At 36.5% G+C, this 25,027-nt stretch overlaps 2 protein-coding genes across 3 annotated transcripts in view; one reads left to right on the top strand and one right to left on the bottom strand.

Moving 5' to 3' along the window:
- CERKL (ceramide kinase like) overlaps positions 1-10,994 on the top strand; it is a 129,692-nt gene extending 118,698 nt beyond the window's left edge. For both annotated transcript variants that reach the window (XM_061202837.1, XM_061202828.1), the window contains 3 exons: positions 2,615-2,711; positions 9,879-10,057; positions 10,884-10,994. In XM_061202837.1, the coding sequence (XP_061058820.1) occupies positions 2,615-2,711; positions 9,879-10,057; positions 10,884-10,965 (358 nt within the window). In that variant the 3' untranslated portion in view covers positions 10,966-10,994. The remainder of the gene's footprint in view (positions 1-2,614; positions 2,712-9,878; positions 10,058-10,883) is intronic.
- A 2,466-nt stretch (positions 10,995-13,460) lies between these two features.
- ITGA4 (integrin subunit alpha 4) overlaps positions 13,461-25,027 on the bottom strand; it is a 78,729-nt gene continuing 67,162 nt past the window's right edge. Inside the window, exons 19-28 of the mRNA XM_061202815.1 lie at positions 24,876-24,971; positions 24,123-24,202; positions 23,636-23,725; positions 21,469-21,559; positions 18,521-18,628; positions 17,579-17,704; positions 16,713-16,832; positions 14,716-14,814; positions 14,223-14,342; positions 13,461-13,751 (exon numbers count right to left, since the gene is read on the bottom strand). Coding sequence (XP_061058798.1) covers positions 13,653-13,751; positions 14,223-14,342; positions 14,716-14,814; positions 16,713-16,832; positions 17,579-17,704; positions 18,521-18,628; positions 21,469-21,559; positions 23,636-23,725; positions 24,123-24,202; positions 24,876-24,971 — 1,029 coding nt within the window. The 3' untranslated portion in view covers positions 13,461-13,652. The remainder of the gene's footprint in view (positions 13,752-14,222; positions 14,343-14,715; positions 14,815-16,712; positions 16,833-17,578; positions 17,705-18,520; positions 18,629-21,468; positions 21,560-23,635; positions 23,726-24,122; positions 24,203-24,875; positions 24,972-25,027) is intronic.

Below are 25,027 nucleotides of genomic sequence, written 5' to 3'. Positions count from 1 at the left end.
CCCATTGAAACTTTTCTATAAACCACATTTATCTTTCAGAATACCGTGCTAACTCTTGGTTAACTAGAATATTATCAAGAGGTAGTCATTTTTGAGTTGATTTTAAGGGATTTGTCTTCAGAGTAGGCTGAGAGTAACTGTTATACTGGAAAAATGATCATTTACTCTGATTTTTTTAATATCACTGAGGCTAAAATAATATTCCTTGGGTTTTTTGACGTGATCTTATTGTGTTATTTTATGTCTACTTTGCTTTATTTATTTATTTACCAGTCATTGAGAATATTATATTTAATTCTGGTATTCCTTGTGCACATCTCTGCCTTTCGATTTTAGTGCAGACATATACATCCTTAGCAGGAATAGCATGTATGTGTGTATTGATACTTTTAGTCAAAGGAAACATTTTAGTTATATTTAGTGTGCATTGTGGTACATCTGAATCTACTGCCCACATTTTCATGAGACATTTTATATGTCATTTTATCCACAAGCTATAGCTGTTCCATCTCTTACACATCCTTTTCATGTAGTTGTCCATCATAGGTCTGAAAATGTTTCTCTTTCGTTCCTGTAGAGCATAGAAGAAAGGGTGATGAATGTTGCATAATATCGTCACCTCTAGATTTTCCCCAGAAGTGGAATAAAAGAATGACTTATGTATGTACTTTGGCAATTCATAACATCATTTTAATGATTAGTTTCAACTTCCCTGCAAAATATTTAACCTGAAGGATTAACAATTGGTAAAGGGATTGATTTAAAATGTTTTCCTTGGCAATTGATAGGAAGGTAAGAAAGAGGGAAATATCCAAAGTTAGAGAAGAGAAACTATTTTAAAAATCAGATATCAGAGTCTCATTAATTATCTCTAGTGCTGAAGCTTGTGTGGTTTAGAAATTGAGGCTGATTGTTTCCTCCCCATACCCTCAGAAACCCTAGATAGCTGTGCACCTCCCTAATGTAGTTTCCCCCACGAAAAGTGAAGATCTGACTGGCTGACTAGAGCTCCAGAACTTGACCCAATGCTGCTCTAACCCTACGCCATCTCTGACTCTCGTGTTTGCTCAAGGACCTTCATGGGAAGTAGTCCCGCTCTCCTGGGAGCAGTAGATTCATGCCTCCTTCCAAGCTGCTCCAGTCATTTTCCAGCTGGCCTGGAATTCCACTGCTTACTCTCCAGGTTCAATCTGCATTGATGAATTTTTCAGAGGAGGATGACTAGTTAGAGATGTCTTCTGTGGATTGTAAGCAAACATGCCATTTTTTTAAAGGCCTTTACATCAGAGCCTCGGCTGACCAAGGTATTCAAAAATGTAGCTTCTGAATGATTCAGGGAAATTTCAAAGGAGTTTCAACTCCCAGCTTTATTTATTTTTTCACAAGAAAGTATAATTTACTTCAAAATACCTCAGTGCAAGTTGCTGATAGGAACTAATTTTTTTATATTCGAATTTTTCTAAGATTAAATGCATTAATGTATGGAAAATATTTAGAACAGTGCCAGGCACATAGCATGTGTTTCAATTACTAATAAGTTTTGAAAGGTAGACACATGAAATGCTTTTCATGTTTACCAGTAAAAACTAATTAAAAAAAAAATCAAGAATGCACAAAACACTAATGTTTTGGTACTATTTATTTCCAGTTGGGAAGAGGTGACGTAATGGGTAAAAGGAATGGTGGACCCTGGATTAAGCGCTCTGGTTCCAGTGATTATTTTGTTTTTCTCTGTCTTTGAACCAATCACTTAAACTTCGGGGCTTCTTTTCCTTCTACATAAACTGAGTGAATGACTGGGTAATCTCCAAGGTCCCTTACAGCTCTAACCTGAGGTTCCATAAGATTTAAAGAGCTCTTTTTTATGTCGTCATTGTTATTCTTGGAATAACTTTATATTTGCACTGAAATTGAGCCTAGAAGTCATTTGCACATATTTCTGCAAACTGCCTTCTAAAGCTAGATGCATCTGTGAGTGGCTTTTTGGCACTAAATCACACCTCTAAATTTGCAGCCTCTTATATTGAACTGAAGAGTTATGCAAGATTAAAATGTTCAGTCATTTAACTGAACATGTGTGGTAGCATTTGTTCACTCCAGTTCATCCATCCAAGAGCCTCTGATTTATTTGGTTTCCTATGTCACTTAGACCTGCCCATAAATAAATATTTAAATCACACTTTAGATTTTAAAGAGTGTTGAACTAGTTGTTAGACCATTTGTATTTATTAACTATCATACAACACATCTTTAAAAAAATACATGGTTTCACACTTAGAATCCCTAAGTAAGTACATTGGATTTCAAATTATGTCTTGATATGTGAATAGGATGCATGATGATTCATTTTTTAAAAAGTGCTTGGTGTAAGTGCTTGGTGAGAAGGAAATCAGTCAGTTGTTTAATAAAACTAATTTGAAAGGCTGTTTCATTTAAAAGACAACACAGCAAGATATGATTTAATAATTTTAGGTAAATTTAATGTGATGGTGATTTATCTAGCTTGCCTACAACTTCTAGTAAACATTATTTGTTAGGAGGAATGATACAGAGTAATTTCTGATGTACTCTTTTAATAAATATTTTAATGTCAAATACAAATATTTAATTTCAGATTAAATAATGGAAGCATGGCTCTTATAATTGCACGAAACACTTCTCGACCAGAATTTATAAAACACCTGAAAAGATATGCAAGTGTTAAAAACCAGGTACAGTAAACCATTTGGATTACCTGTGTGCAAAGCAATTAATCATGGGGAGAGAGATGCTGCCAGAGTTGACACCGAGTCCTGCCTTGTAAGAAGGCTTTATTTTCTTCTGAATGCATTAACCTTTTTTTTTTTTCAATTTGTTCTTTCTTCAAATTCTGAAAAGTATCCACCCATATTAATATGGATTGGCCTTTTTTGAATTGTGGGTTGGTGGTTATATACATTTATGTGTGTGTGTGCAAAGAGAAAATAGAAAATGTAGTGTTATATTGAAATGTGAAGTAAATTAAGGATAAAATGACATACTCAGCTGTTCTTCAGAATGAAGAGTAGTGAAATCTGAGATTTTTAGCCTTCTTGATTTTATGGCAGCAGACTCCCTCTAAAGTTATGACCTTTGGATTTTCCTATTGTTTGTTTAAGATCAGCCTACTTACATTGATTGAAATAGATTTGCAGAAATATATTTTAAAATACGCTACTTTTATATAGATGTTATTTATTTTATTCTCAACTTAGGATGTGTGGTGCTATTTGTAGAGATAGATAAAACTGGATTTCCATTCTTAAGGGATTTGTTTTAAAGAGAAGCAATAACTATTATAAGCCATATTCTTTTGGCAGACATTTTGAGCCAGTTATTAGGAAACTGATCCAGAAATATGTGAATTTCTGAAATTATGAATCTTGAAGTACATAGTATGCACGTAAAACCCTACAGTCTCACACCTTCTTACAGGTATAAAATTGTACCTGGATGTAGTTGGGGGAGAACAGATGGGAGGAGGAGAGTAAATCCAGCCAGTGACCAGCAGCTGAATCTTGCTTACATAGGTAGCCACTGCAAGGCTCTCATTTTTGCTTCTTTATAATTTTAAACTTTCTCAGGCAGGCTTCATGAAGTTTCAGTTCTCCTCTGCCTACTACATTATTTGATCAATGTTTATTGAGCAACCAATTGAATGAAATGTTTAGGAAATTATGTCATGAAATTATATACAGTCCTATTTTCTTTAAATATAAATCTCTAAGGAGACAAAGTGGACAAAAGCAGATATAATGTAGGTTGTAAGCCTAACTAATAACTTTATGTATATGGGTTTGGGAAAATACAGTGATTTATTGATTTTTAAAGGAATGTATGCCTTTTCAGATGTTGCTAATTTTGTTTGCAACTTTATTATTTTTCTTAATCCAAAGCAATACATGTTCATTGGTTTTTTTTGTAAGCCAGAAAATAGAAACAAGATAACAATATATATAAAAAGCTCTCAAAATTCTATATTCCAAGAGATAATGAGTGCCATTACCTTGGTATAAACTTTTCCTATTCTTTTTCTATTAAATAAATATGAGAACTTAAAGGAGTAATAACCTCAAGGTACTTACCCTGAGAAGCTGTATATTTATTTTAGGGAGGCACGATTGCACAGATTACTTACAGAAGTTCTCTTTTGGAATTGCCTAAGGGGCAAATGTCTTAGGTAATTTTTGTAGACATCCTTTTTTCGTTACGAAAGTAGCTTTCTTCTGACTTTAAAAGTAATAGATATTTACTATAAAAAATAAAGACAAAGACATAGTAGTGAATGTAATTCTGTATCTGTAGGAAAGTAATTTTTTTCAAAAGGAGACCATGTTATGCAAGACATAACCATTTTTCTCAGGTACTCAACCAGTCATATCTTGCTTTTGATACAAAAAAACTATTGCCTCTGTGTGTGTGTGTGTGTGTGCGTGTGTGTGTGGTGTTCATTAGGCTTAACTGATTGGCTCAGCTCTTTCCAAAAATTCAAGTCCATGCTACTGCTCTGTAATTTTTTGCAAAGAACTTCTAAAATGTTTTGCATAATGGTATATAGTAAGAATAATTGGATTGATTCCCAAGGTGACTGCTTTCAAGCAATGTTAATCTGATACATTTGTTAAAAAATCACAGACATACATATACACATATACATGTGTATGTAGGCTCTTTCCTTCATGGTGACATGTTCAAAAATATAAATTTATATAAATTATGTAATATTATAAAGACCAGATAAATATAAGATTATATAATCCACTGTCAATTAGTAGCAGTTCTGGTATCCAGGAAGGGAAATGCGGCACTTCAGCCTAGGGAGAGCAACAGTCTAGGTCTCTGAACCATCTTTCCAGGTTGAACTGAATGTTCATGTATCTGAACAATTGTAGAATGTACTGAAAACCACCACTTGTAGGTGACGCATCTTGCGTTTCCCATCTCTGTGTGAAATAGATAGAGGTAAAAATTACTCTTCAAGTCCTTTCAACTCCATCCTGTAGCTGGCCTTTGTTTTCTCTGTTCATATTGAAAACATTTCTACGTTTGCTTTGACCATCATTTTTGTTTAGGGGGTTTAAAACCCTTGTTATTCCCCAGGGATTTGTTTGTAACCTTCTTCTCATGATACCTTTTCCTGGGTGATCTCACTGCTTCCCATTGCTTGAACCACTATCTGAACTTTGCACACTACCAAGGATTCTCTCTTCCTTTCTGATTTGCAGGACCACTGTGCCTTCCTGTGTGCTGAGAAGGTTATAAAACTCACAGGCATCTTGAGTCCAGCACGTCCACTACTTACCTTATTGCCCTCTTCCCCGATGGTGCTCCTTCCGTGTTTCCCTACAAAGGGCAATGGCACCACTCTCTACCATCCTGGAGTTACTCTGGATCCCTCTCCCTCATTCCTCACAACCAATCCACCAATTAATTCAAACCTTAATCCCTTCTTGCTTCCAGTAGCCTCCTTCTGATTTTTCTTTTCTCCGGTCTTATCTTCCACACTGCATTCTAGAGGGATTTTTCTAAAATACGTATCTGATTTATCTCCTGCCTAATTCTTCAACGTGTTATTGTCATCAAGATGACATCAAATTTCCTCAGTGTGGAATACATGGCCCCTTGTATTCTAGCCCTTGCCTATGTCACAGCCTCGCTTCTTGCCATCCTCTACCAGATTTCTCATGCTTTGGTCACTGAATTCGTTTTCTAGGGCTGCCATAACAAATACCACAGACTGGGTAGGTTTGGTTTCTCCCAAGACCTGTCTCCTTGGCTTACAGATGGCTGCCTTCTGGCTGTGTCCTCACTTGGTCTTTTCTCTGTGCATGCACATTCCTGGGGTCTCTCTGTGTGTCCCAATTTCCTCCTTTCATAAGGACACCAGTCATATTGGATTAGGGCCTACCCTAAAAGACTCATTTAACTTAATCACCTTTTAAAGACCTTATCTCCAAATATGGTTACACTCTGAGGTACAGGGAGTTAGGACTTCAACATATAAATTGGGGAGGGGGGGGGACACAATTCAGCCCATAACACCATATGTGTCTATGTTTTAAAATCAAATATAGGCATTAACATACTCTGAAAAATAAATGTCAAAATACCAGTGTTGCCATCAGTATCACACTATGCTTGATCATGGCATATCTCTGTATTCTTGCAAACGTGGTTTCCTCTCTCCAGAGCTTCTCTTCACCTCCAGGCTAATTCTTCTGTGTTAAGACTCAGCTCAAGAGGGCAATTCACCCAATATCCTGAGCCTGTTTGCCTCTTCTCATTTCTCTGTGCTTATACCATCAAGACACTTATATATATCACAACTTTAATTGTTAACTTCCCTTCCTCATGCCCCAAACACACCCTCACACGTGATATCACACTCTTGGCTTCCCTAAGTCCCATCTAACAATGTCTGTGGCTTCCTAGGTAATAAATGTGCATGCATGGATGAATGGAGCTTCATTTTGTGAAGTGTGCACATGAAAACTGATGATGTAAGACAATAGACTTACTGGTGATGGCCATCAGTTCCTGACACTCCTTGGCTTTAGCTGCATGGCTCAAGTCTCTGACCCCTTCATCACATGACATTCTCCCTGAGTGTCTATCTTCACATGGCATTCTCCTCTCTTAACCAGGACATCAGTCATATTGGATTAGGGCCACCCAAATGACCTTATCTTAACTTGATTACATTTGCAAAGACCCTATTTCCAAATAAGGTGACAGTCACATGTACTAAGAGTTAGGACTTCTAGATATCTTTACGGGGGACACAATTGAACCCATAATGGCCAGTGATCACTGACTCATTTAAAACACATTATTTTGGGACTTCCCTGGTGGCGCAGTGGTTAAGACTCCGTGCTCCCAAAGCAGGGGGGCTGGGTTCGATCCCTGGTCAGGGAACTAGATCCCACATGCATGCTGCAACTGAGAATTCACATGCCACAACTAAGGAGCCTGCCTGCCGCAACTAAGACCCGGCACAACCAAATAAATAAAATTTTTAAAAATGTTTAAAAAAACAACTAAAACACATTATTTTTACAATGAATGAAAAATGTAGAACATTTTACAAGTGCAGTGTGAAGGGTGGCCCCAAACCTTACACCTGAGATGGGAAGTCTAATGCAGTGACTGTTAGGCAGTTTTAGAGAGAGCCTTGCTTTTTCCAACAGAGAGTTGCTTGGGGGCTGCTAACCCTGTACTTCAAATAGAACAACTGTTGCCATCATGTAACCCAGTATTATCCACCATGTAACCCATGCATTATTCAGTATAAACTGTAAGATCTGCTGGACCTTGATGTTTCCACATATAGCAAAATAAGGGTGTTGGGGGAAATAGTTTTCTGGCAACTTTTAAAATTCTGTGCTTCATCGAGGTTTATATGTGAAAGAAGGAAAAAAACATGTAGATAATATATTTGTGATAAACCTCATGCCATTTATCTGAAAACTGAAATAAATGAGTAGTTGTGCATTTCTACTAAAAAGTTACTTGGCTATCTTAGTTATTTCAGAGAATACATATTTTTTCACTATAGTTTCCTTAGGCAAGTAAGAAAAATTTAAATTTTAAAAAAATTTTTACTGAAGTATAGTTGATTTACAATGTTGTGTTAATTTCTGCTTACAGCAAAGTGATTCAGTTATACATATATATAATTTTTTTCATATTTTTTTCCATTATGGTTTATTGCAGGATATTGAATATAGTTCCCTGTGCTATACAGTAGGACCTTGCTGTTTATCCATCCTATATATAATAGGTGGCATCTGCTAATCCCAAACTCCCAATCCTTCCCTCCCCCGCCCACACCTTGGCAACCACAAGTCCGTTCTCTGTGAGTCTGTTTCTGTTTCGTAGATAAGTTCATTTGTGTTGTATTTTAGATTCCACATATAAGTGATACCATATGGTATTTGTCTTTCTCTGTCTGGCTTACTTCACTTAGTATGATAATGTCTAGGTTCATCCATGTTGCTGCAAATGACATTATTTCATTCTTTTTTTATGGCTGAGTAATATTCCATTGTATATATGTACCACATCTTCTTTATCCATTCATCTGTCGATGGGCATTTAGGTTGTTTCCATGTCTTGGCTATTATAAATAGTGCTGTTTTGAACACTGGGTGCATGTATCTTTTCGAATTAAGGTTTTGTCTGGGTATATGCCCAGGAATGGGATTGCTGGAACATATGGAAACTCTATTTTTAGTTTTTTGAGGAACCTTCATACTGTTTTCCATAGTGGCTGCACCAATTTACATTCCCACCAACAGTGTAGGAGGGTTCCCTTTTCTCCACACCCTCTCCAGCATTTGTTATTTGTACCTTTTAATGAGGGCCATTCTGACCAGTGTGAGGTGGCGCACCTCATTGTAGTTTTGATTTGCATTTCTCTAATGATTAGCAACGATGAGCATCTTTTCATGTGCCTATGGGCCATCTGTATGTCTTCTCTGGAGAAGTGTCTATTTAGGTATTCTGCCCATTTTTCGATTGGGTTTTTTTTTTGTTATTAAGTTGTATGAGCTGTTTGTATATTTTTGAAATTAAGCCCTTGTCAGTCACATCATTTGGAAATATTTTCTTCCATTCCTTAGGTTGTCTTTTAATTTTGATTATGGTTTCCTTTGCTGTGCAAAAGCTTGTAAGTGTGATTAGGTCCCATTTGTTTAATTTTGCTTTTATTTCTATTGCCTTGGGAGACTGACCTAAGAAAACATTGGTATGATTTATGTCAGAGAATGTTTTGCCTATATTCTCTTCTAGGAGTTTTATGGTGTCATGTCTTATATGTAAGTCTTTAAGCCATTTTGAGTTTGTTTTTGTCCATGATGTGAGGGAATGTTCTAACTTCATTGATCTGCATGCAGCTGTCCAATTTTCCCAACACCACTTGCTGAAGAGACTGTCTTTTCCCCATTGTATATTCTTGCCTCCTTTGTCAAAGATTAAATTGTCCATAGGTGTGTGGGCTTATTTCTGGGCTCTCTATTCTGTTCCATTGATCTATGTGTCTGTTTTTGTGCCAGTACCACACTGTTTTGATTATTGTAGCTTTGTAGTATTGTCTGAAGTCTGGGAGGGTTATGCCTCCTGCTTTGTTCTTTTTCCTCAGGGTTGCTTTGGCAATTCTGGGTCTTTTATGGTTCCATATGAATTTTAGGATTATTTGTTCTATTTCTGTGAAAAATGTCATGGGTAGTTTGATAAGGATCACATTAAATCTGTAGGTTGCTTTGGGTAGCATGGCCAAGAAAAACTGAAATATGAAGCTGACTTTGTACCATGCTAGAGTGGTCAGTAAGCAACCATAATTAAAGATGGACACAAGTTGCATGATAAAGTGAGGATGAGGCAGGCAAACACCTGTAAAAATCACACGGGATGGACTTTCTCTTTTTACCTTCATAAGTTTAGTTCTTCCTAATTAAATTCCAAATGTGAAACTTATTCTAGAGTTTGTTCTACATCAGTTAAACTAGTTGACAATAATCAAGTCAGTGGATTATATAAATCCTCTATAACAACAGACCAATATTAAAGATTTAGTTTTTATTGGAAATTATTGTATACAATTTCATAGACATATACTATTTGTCATAAAACAAGTTTGCCAGCGTCTAGATCTAAATGAGCTAAGAAAGCTTCAGAAAAGGGGCTCCTTCTTCCAAAGAAGTTGGAACTAATTAGAGTTTCAAAGCTATAAAAACATGAGCATGCACATTGATATTTACTTGCAAGTGAGAGCACAGTGAACTTTCCTAGTTTGCATTACAGTTAGGGATAAAGCAAGTACCAAGATTATTTGCATTTATTTTTTGGTTTTTTTTTTTTAGTTCAATTTTCCATTTGTTGAGACTTACACTGTTGAAGAAGTAAAAGTTCACCCAAGGAGTAACAGCAGTGGACACAATCCAGAGAAAGAAGATGGACCACATGAAACTGCTACAGGAAGCAGTTTCCCTTGGAATGTAGATGGTGATTTAATGGAAGTTGCATCAGAGGTCCATGTTAGGTAAGTCTAATTATTTCACCATCTTATACTATCAGTTTTGTGTCTGATAAACATATAAATGGAAACTGCCTCTTATAACAAAACAGGCAGTTGGCTAGATAAATTATTTTTTAAATTCGTAAGTCAGGGAAGCATAAAAAGACACATGTACAATTTTAATAAATAAAGAAGTGTAACTTTGTATTTATTCACTAATTGTTTTGTAGAACCAAAGCATTTTCTTTGGTTATGAGTCTCTACGTTGGCATTCTGAATTACCATTCTTCACAAACTATACAGATAATGTACGTCTACAATTTCCATTTTGAATTTTTAAAAATGGATTAAGATCTCAAACCTTGTGATGCCATCTGAATAGCAGATGGTTACAATTTAATCCCCCAGTCGTTTAAAATTTCCTTTTACCCACAACAAATACTGTAACACTTTGTGTTCAGCAGTTTGCTTGTATCGTCTTTCCAAAGCATACTTTACATAAGAACAATTTTACATATTATTTATTAACAAGAGCAACGGGTTATAAACAGGCTTGGGAACATGCAAACTCATTGTTGGTAAGCATTATGACTCAGTGGGTAGAAGAAGTGTGCAGGGCTCCCTGAGTAGCCTGCTAGATGTGAGCTTTCTACACGCACGGGTGACTGGGCTTTACTGCTGCTGATTAATTAGGCCCCGCATTTTTTCCTAGATGGCAGCTCTGCCATGAATGTATGTTCGTTGGCTATCAATCATTATCACATTATCACATTCGATAGGGGTTATGTGTGAAAAATAACAGAATGATAGGTTGATGAAATAATCATGCATATTCTTATATTCTTTACAGAGTACACCCAAGACTTATCAATCTTTATGGAAACAGCATGGAAGAAATGAATGATTCCAAAGTAACATGTAGTTGTTTATAAGAGGAATGTGCGAATTAGAATTTTAATATGAAGGGATATTGTCATGTTTTAAACAAACAGATATTTTAGTAAGGAAAAAACTATTTTTAAAAGAAATTAAAATTGCTACTTTTGATGTTACTAAAAATTAGCTTCTAGGCTTTAAAAAATAAGACATGAAATATATACAAAACAATTTAACTTCTGGTTTTTTGAAAGTATTTATTGGAATGGAAAGTAAATATTTCATATACTTGAAATTTAAACATGATATATCAATATTTAACCTAGATTAATTCCAAAGTGAAATAATTTGGATTCTTTTTCCTGGATTTGAGTCCATCAATTCCGATGTTAAATTTCCTACAGCCTGATGCCAACAGACCACAGAGTTCATGTAAGAAAAAGACTGTCCTGATTTCTTGATGAGGTACGTAATCCAGCGATATTAAATTACACAGCTAGGAAATGATGATATAAGCAGAAATAGTACTATTTCTTCAAAAGCTCTCTAATACCTAGACTACTTGCCAAAAAGAAAAAAGATGGATTTTTTAAAAAAAGTTGTTATAGTACCATTCTTGTGACTAGTCTCTGAAAGTTGAAAACTCAAAGTGGTAGGGTTTTGAAATCCATAATACACATAAACTATGCAAAATATCTAACTGGTTAGAATCTGGCCCAATAGGGAGCTGTCTTCCTCTTGCTCTTAAACGTCATTTTATCTGACAATAATAGCACATCGTTTTCAGTGTACTCAGTGCTACCTGAAATTTAAATTTCCTCAGGGATCATCCTTGAAAAGCAATTCTAAATTTGGATTTGCTTTTCCACCAATGAGCCTAGACATCTTCTTGAAAGAACTACTTTTGTTTTTTAATAATAAAAAAACATAGTATCTTTTGGTCAAAGGGTTCTTTAAAATTGAATTAATTTCTATTGTTACACCCCCGAGTTCAGGAGGTTTCGTGCTCATTGGGCCCCACTGCTCAAATGTCTTTCACAAATTTCTGTGCATTTTTCATTCTCCAGCCACCAATTTGTGAACAGATAACTTACTTACAGGAATTAAGTAGTCTGAGGAAGACAGACAGCTGTTGGCAGGGACCTCGTATGAAGAAATCCTTTTCCATAGTGGTAAAGACTGCCCTCTAACCTATCACTTCCCATAACAGATTTTGAAAATTTGGCCACAACCTTCGTATCAAGACAGATGTAGGGACAAATCAGATGAAATTATAGTCTGCATTTATCAGCATTTAGTTCATATGCATGAATAAATATTACAAAAAGTGATTGTATTTGCAAGTGAAGAGGTATTTAAAGATAAATTATTTTAGATGCAGAAAGAAACTACTTCATTACAAAAAAAAGTCTAAGATAACACCAACAAAAAACTTAAAATACTTCAGTCATCACTAAAACATGGAAATTTTGATGTCACATTTTTACCTGATACAAGCTAAATCTATATTTTTCAATTTTACAGTTAAATTTGCTTCTCTATTTCCATGAAGAAGAGAATGCTCTTATAGTACTGGTGAAAACACATTTCATACTTACATTTGAGGAGAAAGGAATAACATCCAAACAAGAATTTGTTTATTAACAAACATTTTAAACAGCATCTAATTTGTATGAAATACTGGTCCCCAATATGGTCTTTGCAGAGCTTTGATTTTTAAAAATTAGTGAGGTACAGTTTTCATATTTTACATATATCAGCTAAAGTGCAACATTCGATCTGTTTTAGAATATAAATTAGAATTCTAAGTAAGTACTGTTGTTTTTATAAACAAAAAATTTGATTAAAGATGGATTTTTACAATTTACCCTTCAGTACCTTTCCCTTGATAAAATTGTGTTATAGAAGGACTTACTGGATTTATACCTATATAAACATATATTTTCTCTTAAAAACTTTATATATGTACAGAAAGAAAAAAATCCATAGCTGTATAAACAATAATTATCCCATTAAGCTCAAACCAGTGTATAACTTCAGTCTGAAGTTTGCTCATCAGGCCATAGTATTCATAGACTGCTGAATAAATGGTTGTTGATCAAAGCTTATAGGAAATATATTACAAATCAAGGTCTTTAAAGATAAAATATGCTTTAAAATGATGATGTTCCGCTTCTATTCATTAGAAAATTTGGGAACAGCTCTTTCAAAAATTCTGCTAAATATTTCTAGAGAGAGAACATATTCCAAACAAGTCTCAAAGATCTATTAGAAATGAGTCAGTCATTACCTATTTGGTGGAATTAATTTTACCAAAGCCAGCACATATGGTAAATAGTATTTCTCTTAAAGGAATGATACTTCAAAGTCCAAGTTTTCTCCAGTCGAGTTGTTTACTTCCTCAACATAATTTTAATTCAGATGCACTCATTTCAAGGTATTGTCCAGGGATTACTTATCTTGGATAAGCTGATGCTTTAGTGTTTTTCTATCCATTTAAGAGCTGAAAGATTATCTTTTTGGATATATTAAAATATTACTTTTGGAGTTATTTTCTCTCAGAATAATCATTGCTTGGATTTTTCATCTGCATTAAGACATAACAACATGTCACAAGGTCATAACTAAAAGAAGTACATAGAAGAAGTCTGAGCAAAATTCACGGTTTCTTGTAAACAATGTCTAAAATTTTTTTAGTATACTGTAACCTGAGTCTGTTATTCTCTCAATTTGAAAGAAGTCTTCAATCATCTTTATTGCTTTTACTGTTAATGTAACTCCAACTGTCTCTTCTGTTTTCTGCTTGTAGGATAGACTTGTACTGTCTTTTGAAGAAGCCAGCCTGAAAATAGCATTACATAATCACTATAGTCATGAACACTAGATATTTGCTGTAATAACAGTCAATGCCAATTGTAGTCAGTAAATGTAGTCAGTAAAAATTAGTTTGGGAAATATTGGGTTAAAGAGCACTGTTTTGTTGTTACTGCAGGATTCCTCAGCGATGCACGCACACTCTCCAAAACTGAAATTCAACACGTAACGTGCAGTGTTTGCCAAATGCTTAGTTGGAAAGAACATCTTTCAAAACTGTTGTTATAGTTTGAACATTTGTTGAAGATAAGTTAAGAAGGCATATTTTTCTAGAAAGACTGTGGTACTAAAGTTAAGAGAAATATGCAATCAGTATAAGAATTAACATTAAAAATACTGAAATGCATAAATCTAGTAACGTGGGAGTCACAAGTTGGCTTTGAGAGGATCAAGAATGGCATTTTGAGTGGTTTAACAATGGTAATTATTAAAGGCTTACCTTCCACATAACATATGAAATCAATAAAAGTAAAATAAGTCCAAGTAGCAAGCTACTTAAAATAATCGCTATAGTGAAATGGCGTTTGGGTCTTTGATGATGTAGTCCTTCGAGTAGAACCTACATAAATTAACCAAAATAAACACCGCTTTAAAAACTTGCCTCTATTTCATTTGAAGCCCCTCCACGATCCCCAATAGTATTCAGAATAACCCATCCCATTCTCTTGCTGGTCTAACACAAACCATAGGAAACACTGGTAATTGTTTAGCAGAAACAGGGCGTGTAATGGGCCATATCTGTGGTTCTTCCTCCAATGCATCCTACCAAAATCACCTCCTGAAAGAGCTATGTCATGCCTTCCCGGCAGTTGTGGAAAATACCAATCCCCAGTAAAGTATTTTAGGCTCACCATGATTTTCCTGACCAAACAAACACTAGCAATATTTTTTCCCACAATGTTTATGTTTTGTTTAAAAAGGTAAAATCTTACATGTGCAACATTCTCATCCTTGTTTAGTTCAATAACTTTTGGATTTGGCTCTGGAAAAGCTGTTGCTCTTATTTCAAACTTCAGGGCTCTAGTCTCATCCTGTTTAATTAAAAAAAAAAAAAAAGATAACATCGTTTTGTTTCATGAAAACATAGAGCGGGTAAGAATCATGAGAAACTACTTCTATTCTAAAGGTTTTCACAAGTTATCTTCTCCAGTTTCACCATTTGTAGTTAATTGCAATGCAATGCTTCCTTTGGTTCCAAAGGCATGTCCTTGGTATTAATTTATATGGCATCATTTTGTTGAAATCCTTTTATTAAACATGGCTGCTTTGTAGAGAACTTGATTTAAATGCTTATAATATTTAATATTTAAATACGATTTGATAATTACCAGTGTATTTTTACCTTAGCTATTGAATTTTTATTCCCAAAGAAGACTTTCTTTGTCTGATAAACATTTCCTCAAATTAATTTTATTTGGGCTTGTTTTTCTTAATAGTGTTATCATCTTTCTGCTCTGATCAAATACAGATTAGTGTACCAAATATCGTAATGAAAAAATCTGGTACAAATATTTATAGCATTCAAAAATAAAATCAGTGGATGAACTCAGAGCTTTACTGTCTAACAAACAGAGGGCTTTATCACCCAGAATCCAGAGCTTGGGCATCTGTGGACGGGCTCCATAGACTCGAAGGATCTTTGAAGTTGTATTCAAAATTGAGATTTTTGTATTTTTCATATGTGCGTTCATTAGGGTAGATGAGAATATATTCTTTTGTCAAATTCTTAAAGAGGACTATGACCAACAAAAGTTAAAACTACCGTGTAAAGATTATTTAACATTTTGGAGAGAACATGTAGAATATTAGGGCTAAAAATAAATTATATACTTTATCTGGAGCAGTGTTTTTCAACAGGGATGATTCTGTACCCTGGAGGAGAGTCAGCTATGTCTGGAGACATTTCTGGCTGGCAGGACTTGGGAGGGGGTGTACTGCCATTTAGTGGGGAGAAGCCAGCTATGCTGCTAAATATCCTACAATGCACAGGACAGCCCCTGACAACAAAGAAGTATTTGGTCCAAAATGCTACTAGTGCCCACTGTTGAGAAACCTGGACCTCGAGAGTATGAAGGCAGGCTGCAAAAGTTTAAATAACTTGCAACTAAAACAGACAGCTCTTATTTCCCTGTCTGGTGCATCTTCCTCTTGACCACCTTGTGGTAATTTCAACTACTCCTCTTAACAAAACATAATAGCTCTCATTTCCTTTGGCTTATTATGCGCTGTGCACTATTACTAAGTGCTTTATGAAAATCATCTAATCTGCAGCAACCCTGAAAGAGAGATAATACCCATATTAATCTGATAAGGAAACTGAAGAACAGAACTCCAGATAAAACCAATGATCTCAAAGTACTTCTCATAAATATGCATACTGCTTTTTAGGAAGAAGCCCAACATGTATTTAGTTAATTATTAATTCAACCTTTCAAAGTTCATCTTCTTAAAAGCGTGTTTGTGTTTTACTGTTGTTGATAAATTTTGATGTTTTAGTTTGATTTTCTGGAAGTCTTACTTTTTAGTAAATATATATTAATAAATGTATATGATATACAATAGTAGGTTTTTAAGCATAAAGTAATTTGGAAAGAACTTTAAGGATATATGAAATGTTAAAGCAGCTAATTTCTCTAATTTGATCAAGGTTCATAAATAGTTGGACATGCTTTCTAAAATCTCTTAATTATAGTCTATTTTACAGTCTTAGTTATCTGTTTAATTACTAAAGCCATGTCATTTAGACAATGTATTTTGTAGTGATAAATGGAAACAGTTTTGGAGTTTCACTCCAGATTTTACATTCATTCATACCTTCTTAATTTGTTGAATGCCTCCTTACATACCATCCTACCTGTATAAGATGGTCGCATTTGTAGATTCTATATGAAATCTTATCCACAAAGTTGTCACTGTATCATAGACTTACCATTTCTAAAATGGATGGCCGACCTTCCAACTGAATGTGAACACTGGCTTCTTTTCCACTGTCCATTTTCCCAAAATTGCATGAGAAATTTAAACAATGTGGATCAGCTTTCATGCAGTACTTGAAAAGAATACAAAAGAGCTATGTTAAAATTTCAACATTTTTTAAAAAGATGGCTAAAATATTTAGATGGCTAAACATTTAGATGGCTAAATATACGTGGAATTCAAGATCTGCTCCCCTTAGTGGCATTTTGCAAAAATTTATCTTGATATAAACATGGAATTAAAGATATGCTTTCATTAGTGGCAGTTAAAAAATTATCTTGCTTTAAACAAAACACAAATGTTTAGTAAATTAACAAAAACAAAGTATTCGAACTAGATCACATGTTTCCATTATTCCTATGAACTTAATCTTCTGGGATAGAAAAAGTAGGACACCTAATCAGAGTCTTGCTAAGTTACACGTTCTCCGTTCATTGTAAAACTTGGATCACTTGAAGGGCTTTCTTGGGTTTTTTTTCCCATATATTCAATAAAATGAAAATAGTGAAAATTAATTTCATGCCACGAAGGCCGTTCAGCTGAGGACAGCATCTTGACCCGCAAAGGGTCTGACACAACGTCTGGTTGGCATAAATTGGGCACTTGTTGCATAAATAATGAAAGTATATAGTATATATTTAACCCTGGGTGTCTCTCGACTCTCCAATCATGCCTGTTCCTCACAAACAAGAACATTACCTGAACTGGCTTCTCTCCTATACTCAACTGACAGTTCAAAACCCCTTGATTCATGGGTTTAAGTGTTTCAGTTCTGTAGGTTGGAAAGCAAAAACTACAACCTGAAAAATTGAAACTTACCAGTAGCCTCTTATCAGTCTTTGACAAAAATTTGAATATATCTTTCAGGGTCTCCATTGTGCCTTTTTTCTGCTCTAATGCACACTTTCTTTGGTAATTCTTAAAATGGCATTCTCCAGCAGTAGTCTACAAAGAAAGAAAGAAAAATCTTATCCAATATTGGAAAGAACAACAGCTACATGGCTTTAAAACTTACCTTTTAAAGCTTACCTTTCCTGAAATATATCAAGAACTTCTAAAATTGTGTGAAAATACTTTTTGATAGATTTATTTGGGAGAGATTAAATCTCTGTGGCAAAAAACGCAACAAAAACCCAGAAAAATTTTAGAGGGTTGGATATAGGTCCTAAATTGATCAAATGGCCTTAACCTTACAGAAATTAGGGCAATATGAAAAATGGACATTTGAACATTAGCATGATATTGAACATTTCTTTGGCTTTAGACATACAACAAAGTGTTCTAACAGCATGCCCTACCATCTAAATCTGGAATTCAAGTAAGATTTTTAAGGATTATATCTCAAATCTACTGAGTAGGTTTCTTTGTCGATTGTCTTAAAACTGGGAAGGTAAAACCAATTCTGATAGAATCATCAACACAAGAATATTGATTCTTAAGTAGTTATTTGAATATTAATAAAAGGCTGAAGTATTGCTTTTTCAACAGTGGTCTCAAGCTTTATGGAGAATTCCACCAATTAAATTACTTCCACAGGTCCCTATCACAAAGAAAATCTACCAAAGATGGTAGAGCATAGTTCTGTTATTGTGTTAAGTCACATGTAGAGGTCCCACTGTAATCCTGCCATTCTAATGCAATATTCAAAGTGTACACAATAAATGCATGGTAAATTCATAGTTTAGACTAAGTGTGACTGAAGTAACAGAAATCTCCATTTTAGCAATATTACTTAGAATAAAGGAAGGAACACATTTTTACCTGGACATCCAAAATGTTGAACAGTCTATCAGTTTGGGGAATAAAAGAATTTGGTATCATTATTTCCACACTAATATTTGGAGCCATGCTTTGGCCAGTGTTGATCACCTGATAAGAAGAAAGAAAATTTAAACACTCAAAAAATACTTTTTATAAAAGTACAGATACCAATGAACTTTTCAGGTGAACCCATATATTTCATGCAACATTTATAATGGTGGAGGTTTGTAGTTGGCAGCTGCACGGCAAAAGGAGACAGAATATCCATAGTCAGAACTTTAAAACGTTTGTTAATAATATAACTAGTCATTATTCCTAGACCTCTCCTTTTGGTGCCGCTTAGACCAAACTGTCTACACTGATGGTTTACTGCAGAAATAGTCTGAGGAAAAAGACATCAATAATATACAGTTGACCCCTGAACAACTCAGGGGGATTAGAGTCACTGACCCTCAGCACAGTTGAAACTCCGAATATAATGTATAGTCGGCCCTCTGTATACGTGGTTTCTCTGTATTCACAGATTCAACCAACCATGGATTGTGTAGTACTATAGTATTTACCATTGAAAAAAATCCACATATAAGTGGACCAGTGCAGTTTAAACCTGTGTTGTTCAAGGGCCAACTGTACCTTGGTATGGCACATTATAGATCTAAAAAAACCATGATCAGGGACTTCCCTGGTGGCGCAGTGGTTAAGAATCCGCCTGCCAATGCAGGGGACACGGATTCGAGCCCTGGTCTGGGAAGATCCCACATGCCGCAGAACGACTAAGCCTGTGTGCCACAACTACTGAGGCTGCCCTCTAGAGCCCACGAGCCACAACTACTGAGCCTGCATGCCACAACTACTGAAGCCCACACGCCTAGAGCCTGTGCTCCGCAACAAAAAAGAAGCCACCACGGTGAGAAGCCCGCGCACCACAATGAAGAGTAGCCCCCGCTCGCTGCAACTAAAGAAAGCCCGCGCGCAGCAACGAAGACCAAGCGCAGCCAAAAATAAATAAAATAAAATAAAAATTAAAAACAAAACAAAACAAAAAAACCATGATCAGTTGTCCTTATAACTATCCCATGAGGTGGGCTGACATTTTATTATTTTCCATCTCAGGAAAATGCTGAGGTGTTAATGTTGTAACCAAGATGAAAGTTAAAAAGTGACAAGAAGTGGGGCCAAAACCCAGGTATTCTAATTCTAAATTCTATGCTGTTTTCACAGAGTCACTCTGTGCTGAGAGGATAATCAGCAGCAGTAAGTAAATAAAAATATTTTAAATTCAGGAAAATTATAATGCTGATGCATTCAGAAAATCAGAAAAGGGTAGGTTATTGGGTTTTAGAAAAAAAAAACAGGTTTTCAATAATGCATAAGGGGAAGATATTTCATTATTGTTGATAAATCTGGGGTTTGCAGAACCCTGAAGAAGGAAATTGGGCCAAAATATTGCCTCCTGAGAACTATAAAACCAATACAGTAAGTCAGAAAAAAGATGTGCTACAATATCTAAATGAAATAGCATGACTCAAAGACGTGCAATAATCTTCTGAATGCATACGACGTAGATAAAGAGAGAGTATCCCTGGGCTTTGGGACAGGTGGTAACTGCCAGGCCTTGGAAGCACAGGGCAGTTGCAAAAGGCAATGTCAGCAATGGGGACCCAGCACTGCTCAGACCTTTAGACAAGGTCTTCCTGACGCCAGCAAATAACCAAGCTCACTTACAATACTCTTTATCCGTGTTCGCCTAATAACATTTAGACCTCCGAGAACATCTTCATACTTGGACAAGTCACCAAGCCTACAGACTGAAAGAATCTCCATGCCCAGTCACTCCATTGTAATTTAACTAGACAATACTTGTTAACTATTATTTGTAAATTAATAAATAGGCCTTCTAGAGTCCAACTCAGTTTCTGTTTATCAGAGTACAAACCCCCACTGGACTGTGAGAGGAGCATTTTGGGGGACGTCAAAGTCGAGGGCTACATTCTTCCAACACTAGGGTATACTAGTGTAACAACAACTTGAGTATGGACTCAAAAGAATTGTGAGGTCATTCTTTTTCCACAGATTGGGGCAGTGGCCCAGGAGTTTGCATTTTGGATAAGCACCTCAAGTGATTCTGATACACATTTTGAAAAGCCTTGCCTTACAAAATATCATAATGTACCTAATGCAGATTCACTCACAGTCTGTAGATTGTTATATAGCTCTTGAGAATGTGTGAGCAGTGCTTTTGGTTCACAAAATGTTTCTGTGGACATTATCTCCAATTATTTGCTCATCATCAACATCCATGCTGTAACAAAGATTTCAGTTTGACAGTAAAAAGTGTTTAATGAATTTTTAGCTTTATATTAGTATGTTAATACTTCTGGATGATGACAATACTCTTTCCTTTTTAAAAAGATTATTTAATAAATGATGCCTCACTTGTCATGGGTCATATACCAATGGCTTGAAAGGCTGACCAAGCAGACCTTAAATGGAGATGTGGAGGTAAAAGCTTCCTTTACTTGGTAAGGTTAGGACTTGTATGAAGCTTGGACCACGAAGAGGTTTCACTGATTTGCACCCAAAGATGCCTTTTCTTGACCTATTCTGATTTCTGCATGCATCTTTAGCAGATTCAGTTCCTCCTATAACTCTGCCTATTTCAGGCATTACCTCTGTTCCCAGGAGGTACTTACTATAAGGAGAGGTACTGTAAGGAGAGGTAGTATAAGGAGAGTGGGCTCAGTAACAGGGACAAGATGAATGGGAGAGAAGGCGCAGGAGCCCACCAGGCAAGGGCATGAGCCCTGCTGCAGCTCCCTTCTCGCCCTCAGCCAGCTGAGGTGGCCCAAAGCTGAGGGACACCACACATACATGATGTCCTCTGGAGCAATGCATCGGTAACATTCTTTCAGTTTGTTACAAATATCAGCACAATCAACTTTTCTTACGTGGAAAGTGAAGTTCATTTTCTCTGCCATGCACGTTTCAGGCTCATTTTCCTCCTTTGGTCCATACACAAACGAAGTTGGGTTTACAAACCTGCCAGAAATGAATTCAGATTTAATTTAACTGTCTTATTTGATGAGGTATTAGAAACAGTCTTTCTCTATAGTCTAAATATAGCGTATCTCTTAAATATCTCTTAAATATGCCATAATTCAGGCTACAGGTGCCTCTAAGTACCATGGAATACTTTTGGTTTCTTGTAAAGATAAGAATTTTAGTGAAAATGTAATGAAATTAGAGAGCCACGTGCTCTGACTGGGGTGACAATTTCTCTTCCCGCCAATATCCTCTGCTTGCCTTCCCAATACTGCCTGGCTCACTCTAGTGACCATTCCTTCTCTCTCAGCCCTCAAATGATTCATGCAAACTTGACAAATACGAGATAAATTCTTAGCTTTTCCCTAGGGCTCCAATATCCTCCTGTATTTCAATCTATCTGACAGATTTTTGAGTTATTTCTTACCACGCCCAATTCCTGCTGGCTATTTGTAATGAACCCCAAGTCTGGGGAACAATTCAAACATCAATAAGTAGGGCAAATTTTTGTTAGAATACAAGGTTGTCATTCCTTTACCTGAGTTGAGATATATGCACGGTCAGTAATGAACTTTAAGAAATATTTTTCTAGGAAAATCCCGACTCCCCAAGTTGCTCATATTTGGCAGCTAATATGAGGTAACATGTTAGAGACTCTTTTACAAAGGAAAGAAATGAGAAATATTCAAATGTAGATTTAGGCAGCTTAATAGTTGCAGAGCATCCCTTGCTCAAAATAAGATGTGGATAATGGAAAAGCAGGAGGACACACTTATAACAAAATCAAGGAGGCGAGGCGAGGTAAGCATTCAAACCCAGGAAACGTGCAACTGACTTCTCTTTGCTCCCCACTACTCGCCCTTGGATGGCTTCCTTTTTCCTCCGCCGGTTTTATCTCACAAACTGGAGAATCAGTTCCATCAGTTTCGGACACTATTTTTATATAACTATATGCCACCTTTATGGGTGGTTAAAAATGACTAGGGATGCTTTATAGTTAGGGCAACTAGAAAAGCTCATCTATTTGTTCTGTCTCATACTGTCTATTGCTTTAAAAATGTGGTTTTAAGCAAAGATTAGTAGGCTCAATAATTTCCAGTAAAATCATGAAAGGTTTCCATGATACTCCTTTAATTCTTTCTCCTCACATCTCCTTCCTGAGTCACAGGAGGGTCCATTCAAACAATTACTAAAATTGTGAGGAATCAGTGACTGCTAGCTGTGGGGCTGTGGGTAAGGAACTCTGTAATTCACGGATATAAAGAGGGGACAAGGGAGCCGGCTCTCTTGTATCTCAATTCATTCGCCACGCAGGTAGATGCGGGGTCTGGACAAGGGCAATTTGGCCAACCTTCCACTTCTCTGAACTTCACACTTGCCCCGGCCACTGAGCATGACCATACAAAGTGCACGCTGGCACTCTGGGGCCCTGGCCTGCACGGTGTACCGCTGAATGGTTGGACGTGGCCTCCTATTGGGCTCTTCCAGTAAGAAATCTCCTCCATTGGGGCATTAGTTTGAGGTGGTCTCAGTGACGACTACAGAGTGGGTTAAAATAACGAACACCTAAGCAATGGGCTGCAACACCGAGGTAATTGTTAAGAGACAGAAACAGCACATGATCTTTTCTTAAGAAACTTTAAATATGCCTTTGACCAGTAGTTTAAGAAGCAAAAGAGGGCTTCCCTGGTGGCGCAGTGGTTGAGAGTCTGCATGCTAATGCAGGGGACACGGGTTCGGGCCCTGGTCTGGGAGGATCCCACATGCCGCGGAGCGACTAGGCCCGTGAGCCACAACTACTGAGCCTGCGCGTCTGGAGCCTGTGCTCCGCAACAAGAGAGGCCGCAATAGTGAGAGGCCCGCGCACCGCGATGAAGAGTGGCCCCCGCTTGCCGCAGCTAGAGGAAGCCCTCGCACAGAAACGAAGACCCAACACAGCCAAATAAATAAATAAATAAATAAATAAATAAATAAATAAATAAATAAATAAATAAATAATTTAAAAAAAAAAAAAGAAGCAAAAGAATTCAAAATCAGCTCAGAATTTTACAGGAGTCCTCCATATCTACTCACCCATGAACAGTTAGCATGACTTCATACTTGAGAGGTACTGTTAAAGTCACTTTGTTACGCTTCACGTTGCCTGTATCTCCTTCATTTTCACTACAGAAGCAAATAGAAAACACCCTCTTAGAATCCAGTCAGCACAAAGATTCTCTTCAGAGGGAACTAATTACGTCCCATGTATACCTAATGTACTTGGAGGTTGGTTTAAAAAATGCTTTTTGAGGAGCGGGGATAAAAGTAGATGCGGTAGTATGAAATTTTTATGTCAGAGTTGGCAGAAAGTTGCTCTCATTATTTACACTGTTATTTGCTTCTATGCTATAAAACCCTATGTTAGAAGGTGTTTTTGTTTAACAGATCACATAAAGGAAGTTTTCTCCTGCAGACAATGGAACACAGCTCCACGGTTCCCCTAAGGTCACCCCCCTTTCTCCCCCCAAAAGTCAGGGGTTCATTTCCTTTAACACAATTGTTTTTTCATAACGAAATATACCAGGCGGCGTGCACTGTGAAGTTGAGATCCTCTTCTGCTCTGCTGAGTGAGCTGGCATCCAGAAGAAAGCTAACATCTGTCTGAAAAACACAGGGAACGCCCATTTTTAAAATAATCTAAAGTTTGTTTTTACAATCTGAATTTTAGTTTTTCTCATTATTTATGTTCTGTGAAATACAGATATGAAATGATGTCCTAGAAGCATAGGCTAACCCTCACTCAGAGAACTACGGGGAAGCTGTCGGGTCTGCAGCAATTTTAAAGCAGCAGCATTTCCATGAGTGACGTTCAGAGACAAAGCCTCCTCTGAATGTAAAGATAGGCAGGTCCAGACTGACAAAATTAGAGATGCTTTAACAACTTGAGTGAGCACTCTTGCCTGAAACACCTTTTAGTAGAGCAGAGGTAACATGCCTGGCAGATAGGACACCACCCGGGGTGGAGTCGGGGGAGTGTTGGGGAAGGGTGAGGCTGGGGAGCAGAATTCTGATTGACACATTCACATGCCCGTCCTGACACAAACAGGTGCCCCCTTCTTTTTCTTTCTTTTAAACAGTGAACATTGCCAAGAATATAAACACAATCTCAAAGATCTCAAGCCCAGTTCGTTTGGGTTTTATTTCATTTAGCTACTTACTCTTAGTAAATAATAAAAACGACAACAACAAATTATTTGTATGCAGCACAAACATAGGGAAACAAAATACTTTATATTCATGTCAGTAACAAAAACTATAAATGCTAAATGCTTACCCTTGATAGGTGATCTACATATATATAACCAACCCTGCAGTCAAGTTTTACTATGCCAGAGCTGTCTGTTACTTCACAGTTTATTTGTTTCTCTTCCTAAAAGGAAAATGAAATAACTGGTTTAAGTAGGTAGGGAATGAGAAGTTCATAGT

This window comes from Eubalaena glacialis, chromosome 1 (assembly GCF_028564815.1).
Source record: "Eubalaena glacialis isolate mEubGla1 chromosome 1, mEubGla1.1.hap2.+ XY, whole genome shotgun sequence".
NCBI classification, from domain to species: domain Eukaryota; kingdom Metazoa; phylum Chordata; class Mammalia; order Artiodactyla; family Balaenidae; genus Eubalaena; species Eubalaena glacialis.
Note: the sequence above shows the minus strand (reverse complement) of the source record. Positions and strands in the feature narration are given on the sequence as shown.